The 7,951-nt window shown below is 38.4% G+C and overlaps 1 protein-coding gene across 2 annotated transcripts; it reads left to right on the top strand.

Annotated features, from left to right (window-relative positions):
- Positions 1 to 285: 285 nt before the first annotated feature.
- LOC135154069 (tubulin beta-4B chain-like) lies at positions 286 to 7,133 on the top strand. 2 transcript variants are annotated; one of them, XR_010293511.1, is made up of 4 exons: positions 286 to 555; positions 3,701 to 4,036; positions 4,473 to 5,496; positions 5,649 to 7,133. XR_010293511.1 is itself a non-coding variant. In XM_064099246.1 (3 exons), the coding sequence occupies exons 1-3, from the start codon at positions 499 to 501 to the stop codon at positions 5,424 to 5,426; spliced, it is 1,347 nt and encodes a 448-aa protein (XP_063955316.1). In that variant the 5' UTR covers positions 300 to 498; the 3' UTR covers positions 5,427 to 7,133. The 2 variants fall into 2 exon arrangements, 1 of the variants encoding a protein (XP_063955316.1); XM_064099246.1 differs by having other exon boundaries at positions 300 to 555; positions 4,473 to 7,133.
- The last annotated feature ends 818 nt before the right edge of the window (positions 7,134 to 7,951 follow it).

Here is a 7,951-nt window from a genome sequence, read left to right as displayed (position 1 = left end):
TCGAATTCCTCCTCCAGGAAGTGTTATCTCACCGTGCATGATCTGTAGTTTAAAACTGATTGATTTTCACATTAAAAATAATGATCTGGCAGTTATCATAATGACCCTATATTTTCCTCTTTCAGAGATTCCTGATATTCTATCCATCGTCCACATCGAAATGATTCGGATGGCAACTGTCACTAATTTTTCCTCATCAACCAAAAGTTTGCGATTCTCACACGATCCCTTAACATTTACAAATGCATGTAAATAGTATTCGGTAAAAGGTTAGCTCTCGGGTATACTTTAAAACCGACCTCCAAATAATATTGCAACATAGTTAAAGAATGGGTTTAAAGTCTACCCCGATGTTGATATAAAGACTGCCACTCCCCGTCTCCGGTAAATCATTTGATATAGTGCAATGCAAATCTACCACAATCATTTGAAATCAATCATACTTTTTTGAAGATATTACTGATTTGAGCAGAATTACAGTGAAGATATTTGACAGAAATGAGGGAGATTGTCCATTTGCAGACTGGCCAGTGTGGCAACCAAATCGGATCAAAGGTAATATTACATCATTTCTATAGAGAACTTTAGGATATTAACTCTGAAAACTCACAAGAATTAGGCGTAGATGTATTATGAAAAAAAAATACAGGGCTAGTAGTAGTTCACCGAACATGCAGGGTCTCATATAATTCCCTAGCTCCCCCGTAATGGGTAATGAAATTTCTCAACGTATTCAGACTTAAACCCTGTTTTTCTACTCTTCTTCATCAGCGAAAAACAGGATGTTTCCACTGTCTGGGATTGAGAGCCTGACTCCAACATGACAAAAATATACAATGAGGGCAAATTTTGACTTTTCAATTTCACGAGACGAGTTCAGAGTTTAAGGGAAGAGTCAAATGTGACCAGATGATAACGTTTATCATGTTTATACTATTGCACGAGCTGCATATAAGTAGTCAATATGTGTTTTATATCATGCAATATCACAAAATATGTTTGGTTCTTGCAGTGTATATTTCAAACTATTGTACGGCTGACGGAATTCAACTCACTGTAATCCTGATCATGATGATGGGAGTGTTTGTTTGTTCTTGTATTTATTTTAGCAATTTTGCGTTTCTGGATATTTGACTGGTGGTGGCGGTGTTGCTTTTAATGCCGTGGAGGAGTAAAACGCTTTTTATCGTGAATGTAACACATCTACAGCATGAATTTAAATCAAAGATCCGACCCATTTTTTAAAGAACAAAAAAAAAAACAATTAAGAGAGGCAGATTGCAAAAATTTGAGAACAAAACCCAAGAAAGTTCAATTACTATACTTTTGGGAATTTTGAACTGGCCGCTTTTATTGGTATTACATAGGTATGAACAAATTCTCCCCTCCCCAAAACATTAATTACCTAAAATGTCTTTTTTTTGTTGCAAAAATTGTGAAACATTGATGAATTTCTTTTGTTAGGATATATAACAAAATGTTATATTTTGAGCTCTGGTGGAGAAGATGCATAAGAGGTATATATAAAAGTGCTTAACAAATGATATCACCCTGTGATATTTTTCTTTTTACCTAGTTATTTCTGGTCTGATTTTATTACACATAATTATAATGTTATTACCACCATGTAGTGCGTCCCTTTAACAGGTCGGTCCCATGTACTTCGGCCTCAAAGTCGTTAATATCTTGAAAGGGAAGTTAGTGCTGGTAATCATAATGATCATGGGTTAAACCCTTAAGCTGCCGAAGACCTGTATCATGTGTATAGGGATAGTTGTGCTAATGTTCGCTCATGCATAATAATTACCCCCCTGTAATATACCTGGCAAAGGGAAAATGTGTTACTGGCACAATAAGGGTTTTAAAAATCTACACTGGATTGATTGATATCCTTTTCCATTTAATAATAGTATACAAGTATAATATCGAAATAGCTTGACAGGATAGCCCATGAAAGACCTGAAGACGATATGGCTCATTTCCAACATACTTACTGTATGTATGTTATATATGTCATATAAAATTAATAAGTGACCATTAAAGGTGTCGAGATGGAGGAGAACTTTTCCTCCACCCTTTCTTTGAATTGTGTTTATGGCGAAGATACTTAAGCTGTGGTAGATCCCTCCAAATGCGTCTATCACTATTCCAATTCGTTACTAGATTTTATGAATGTGTGTATGCCCGAAAACATGATAATATGTGAAAATATCATGAAAATGAGATGCGTAGGAATGATTATGAAATGAATGTGCTTTTACAGGACTTTGCATTTTACATGAACATTTATTTTGGTCGGGCACCGATCAAAAATAAACCAGTCAAAATGCAAGAGTTACGTGTAAGATCTTTTTTTTTTTAAATATAAAGCCCGTTCCAGTGCATGAAAATGATATAATCTTTGTACCTTTCTGATATCCAATCACTAGTTTTGTAACACATAACCCGGAGAGGCCGGGCGCTAGCTATGAAACAAGGCCAAATTAAACGGTTGAAAAAAGAAACGCGATTGTCACCACACTTTGGTATTATCAGAATGCTAGATGAGTACTCGAGAATAAGTCACTTTACTGACCCTTGTTACCATTTTTGTCTACGCTTTAATAGCATGGCTATAATTTATGTCAGGGTGGCGGAAGGGGGGTTAGACTAGACACCGATATGGGGGTCAAATGCCACATTTTCCGTCGTGGAATTGTCCTGGTGTAGCGGGGTCTGAATATCGCCTTGTAATCACAGGGTCGTGAGTTCGAATCCCACCTAGGCACTGGCGCTCCGTCACACTTCCAGTCACTGAGCACTTCTCTGCCCGGGTGTTAAAATGGGTACCCATTAGGATGCGAGCGTTTATGTTGTTGGCCTAGATATTAGATTGACTTGAAAACTCATTGCTGAAATACTCCCTTTATAGAGCGACAAGGGTAGTCATGATTATGTAAGGTGCTATAGATATGCTATACCCATGTGATAAATGTATATTATATGACACCTAGATAGATCCTTGTGATTTGATAGGTTGTTTGATATCGTTCATTCAGCCAATTTTGTAATGACGTCATCAACCATGCGATTTTGGATCCACTAAAACGATTTTGTCCATTGCACGCGAGCACCGAGACTGCAGCGGTTCGGCTGCTAACACCTGTCCAGTAGTGAGCATGTTGTAATGACGTAACGATCAACAGACCGAACTCGCACTGCATGAGCATGTTTTGCATCGAAATTCATAAATTTCATAAATCCATTTTTAGATGTCATATAAACCAAAACAATGATCCATTCAACTCGGCTACGCCTCGTTGAATGGATCATTTCATCTTTCAACTCATGAAGTATTTTGTCCATTGCACTCATAAACATTCATTATTTGTATAATATTTTGCGGAATATCATTATTCATCTTTTAGATGATTAATACGTATAATCACTTCCCTAATGCCATGTCTCTTCTCTGACAATGGCGCTAAATTGTAGAGGCTGTGAATGGTTTTTAAACATCACACTTTGGGGCATATACAAATAGCATTGTCCGTAATTATATACTAAGGTTTTTTTTTGGTATGGTCAATATTCATCTTCATCAAACATTTATATTTACCGAAATTCGTCCGCATGGTGAATTCGAAGTTATTGAAGAAACGCATGAAAAAAATGCCAGTCCACTGTTTTGGCTCAATCATTCAATGTTCATTTTCTGCAGTTCTGGGAAGTCACATGTGACGAGCATGGCGTTGACCCTACAGGAGTTTACCATGGCGACTCCGATCTCCAACTGGAGCGCATCAACGTCTACTTCAACGAGGCCAACGGAGGCAGATACGTCCCGCGATCGGTGCTCATCGATCTAGAGCCAGGAACCATGGACTCAGTCCGGTCTGGTCCGTACGGACAGATCTTCCGCCCGGACAATTTTATATTCGGACAGAGTGGAGCAGGGAACGTTTGGGCCAAGGGACATTATACTGAAGGAGCAGAGCTGGTAGAAGCCGTGATTGATGTCGTTAGGAAAGAAGCCGAAAGCTGCGATTGTCTACAGGTAGGCTCCTTTAAATGCAGAAATACTAGTTAACAGCTAGGGATAAATATTTCTGCGTAAGTGTAAATTCAAGTAGCAAATCATCACGTTCTTAGCTTTTATAATGAGAGAGGGGAATTCGAATTCGAAGTCAATCTTGATGCGCCACTGACCTCAATAATCACATGACAACCATAACAAATACCCGTTCCTATTATTTCTCTAAAGAAGAGACCGGCTTCCCGTATAGAATTTAATTTTATGTTTCATGTAAGTTTTAGTATCATGTTAAATTTCAGCCTGAGAAAATATAAATTTGGTGTAATTTTATAATGAATATCAGTATTTATCATGTTTATTGCAATATCCAAATAAGGACAATTCGTTTTCTTTGCCTTTTATCATGTTTTCCATGTTAACAACTTAAAATAACAAAAATCATCGTATTTTCTTTCAGGGATTTCAACTCACACATTCTCTAGGAGGTGGTACCGGTTCTGGCATGGGTACCTTGCTGGTTAGCAAGCTAAAGGAGGAGTATCCCGATAGGATCTTTATGACATTCAGTGTTATTCCATCCCCGAAGGTTTCTGAAGTAGTTGTCGAACCCTACAACGCCACCCTTTCAGTTCATCAGCTTGTTGAAAACACAGACGAAACATATTGCATCGATAACGAAGCCCTCTACGACATCTGTTTCCGAACCTTGAAACTGACCACACCTACATATGGCGATTTGAATCATATTCTATCTTACGCCATGAGCGGCATCACCGCGAGTCTTCGTTTCCCTGGACAGCTCAACGCAGACCTTCGCAAACTTGCCGTCAACATGGTGCCCTTTCCACGTCTTCACTTCTTCATGCCTGGGTTTTCACCCTTGACTAGCCGCGGTAGCCAGCAGTACCAAGCCTTGACCGTCCCCGAGCTCACCCAGCAGATGTTCGATGCCAAAAACATGATGGCCGCTTGCGATCCTCGTCACGGTCGTTACCTTACCGTAGCGACCATGTTCCGTGGTCGCATGTCCATGAAAGAGGTTGACGAACAGATTCTCAATACGCAGACAAAGAACAGTACTTACTTTGTGGAGTGGATCCCCAACAATATCAAATCAGCAGTTTGTGACATACCTCCTAAAGGTATGAAGATGTCCGCTACCTTCATTGGCAACAACACCGCCATACAGGAAATCTTCAAGCGCATCTCTGAGCAGTTCACCGCTATGTTCAGGAGAAAGGCTTTCCTTCATTGGTACACCGGAGAGGGTATGGACGAGATGGAGTTCACTGAGGCTGAGAGCAACATGAATGACTTGGTGTCCGAGTACCAGCAATACCAGGACGCCACGATCGATGATGAGGGTGAATTCGAAGAGGAAGAAGGGGAGGCCGACCCCGAGGAAGCCTGAGTTACTTTGATTATTTTTTTTAAAACCAAATATAACAATATTGATAATTAAATTCCAACGGGCCCCTGGGGCCCGTTGCAGAAAGAGTTGCAATCAATCGCAACTCTAAATATCACGCGCAACTTGATTTTCAACCAATCAACAGCGCGCATTTGGGACTTGCGATTGATTTTTTTAGCTTGCGTTTAAAGGCAACTCTTTCTGCAACGGGCCCCTGGACAGATAGAGATACCATCAGTCATAACTCTACAGCGATTTATTTCGTCTTTGAATGTTGTAGTGACATGGTAAATCAATTCCTAATTTCGTCAGAATAAGTACATTTTGTTAATTCATTACTTCAAGTTCAAAAGCATATGGAAAATACTAAATGGTCGACATCAACATACTTTAAAAGAAAAAAAATTTACGAAAAGCAGTGATTTTAATGTTTAAACCTGAATGCTATTTTTGATATACCCAAATTAATAATCCATAACTGTCCAAGTTTAGGGACAATTTGCGACAAATTATGTGCATGTTTAAGGTGTTAGTAAAGTAGCATGCAAATGCTCCAATGTCCGTGAAACTGAGTACCAATTCGATTTGTTGTCTAATTCTAATAATGGAAATCATGGGGCTAGAAATAAAACTGTTATGAAAAAATGTTAACGAAAAATGAATTAACAATTTTTTCGTATTTTGTTTTATTTTGATATTGATACAAAATAGAACACTATTATGCATAAGCATTTAAATGATGATCTTCTCGTCTATTCATTATTTTGTTTCAATGACTAGCGCTGTCTCAAGGCTGAAGATGGCGTAGCAATGTTTTCCATGCATCTGTCTGCACCATTCATTTAGTATTTTTCAGTGTCAGAGGCCTCGAACGATTGTAAAGAGAGAGTGCTGGTTTGTTTACAAGCTTACTACCCCTCCCCGAAAAAATACTAGAAAATTAAGGTGATTCCGTTAAAAAAATGACAAGCTCTCCTCCCTCCCCCCCCAAAAAAAACGGTTTTCGATAAAGAATTAAGGTGATTTTGTTCCGGAAAAAGACAAGCAGAATTGATATATTTTGTGTGTGTGCGTCTGTGGGTGTGTGTGTGTGTGGAGGGGGGGGGGGGGGTTAGTATCCCAGCTTCATAGGGCTATGGTATTTGTGCAAGCCGAGTTTTTCATTTGTAATTTGTCAAATTTGATTTCGAGCTTTTGTGATACATACATAAATATATTTTACTTTTGAATTATTGACATCTTAATTAATCAAAATTCTAATATACTGTATCATAGATGATTCTGCTTCAATTCGTTTTAATTTTCTTCTTCCTTTTTCTTCTCCTCAACGATCCTTTTGTAAATATTTTTTATTTTTGTTGTTCATATTTGTTTCTCTTATATTTTTGAAAATATTTTACATGGTCCCTATTAAAATCAGAAATGAAACTTTTTGGGCTTTTTTTTTACCGTGTTTTAATAAAGATCAGTCAATCAAATTTACCACCCCCTGTTCCGCCGCGGCAACTTGTCTCGGTTTATATATATGTGAGGGTGTGTGGGTGTGTGAGTGTGTGAGTGGGTGTGTGTTCGGTGTGAATGTATGTAGGGCATCAAGTCATTTGTCTAAATTAATTTCGAGTACCAATAAGAAATGTGCGATTGAAACAACCATTTTGATTGTGTTAAATCAATATAATCTTTATTAAAGAATCACATCGAAAACGATCGCATATTAGTACACGTAATTATTTCTTTTCATAGTTCAATATTCCTTAAGTATACTAACATATTGTGAGCTGTGGATTTTTTTGTAATATACACAATAAAGCTTAAGCAGGAGAGAGAGTGAGAGGGAGAGAGAGAGAGAAGGAGAGGGAGAAAAGTGGGGGGGGGGGGGGGGGTGGAGACACATACCTAAAATGAGAGTGACAGGCAATAGGCATAAACAAAGACTGGGAACAATGAGATCGAAAAGGGAGGGGCTATTCTATAAAGTTTAAGTTATCATGGTTATTATTCCTTCTATTTCTGACCCAAATAATAGATATAGTTGATTCACCCTATGAACTTTGACAACCGGTTGGTGTATAGGGAATTAAAACTATATCCCATCTGAACCGAATCTGAGTACAGCACGCCCTTTCTTGGAAAACGAGAGAGAGAGAGAAACATAAAGATAGAGAGGGGGAGAGAATAAAAAAATAATATAAATATTGAAAACGTAAAAAAGACAACTGACAGATTACGTCCATCTTCTTTACTGTCTTACAAAATTAGGTAAGGTATGGTAAGGTCCGATACAGTGGCCGATCCAGTGAGGGAGGGGGGGGGGGGTGACATAAAAAAATGGTAGATGAATCTTTTGACCATCCATGAACAATTTTTTTCCTTGTTAACAAATTATTCGAAGGCAAGATCTTAATTGCGATGACCTTTAATCTCCATCTTCTCGAATTGATAGTAAGCCACCTTTTGCCTTGCTCCCTACTGGTAGGAAATGCCCTATCCGCCGCTGGTCTCAGGGGCGGATCCAGTTTTTCTAA

This window comes from Lytechinus pictus, chromosome 5 (assembly GCF_037042905.1).
Source record: "Lytechinus pictus isolate F3 Inbred chromosome 5, Lp3.0, whole genome shotgun sequence".
Taxonomy (NCBI): domain Eukaryota; kingdom Metazoa; phylum Echinodermata; class Echinoidea; order Temnopleuroida; family Toxopneustidae; genus Lytechinus; species Lytechinus pictus.
The sequence above is the reverse complement of the archived record's forward strand: the minus strand, read 5'-3'. Positions and strand labels throughout refer to the sequence as shown.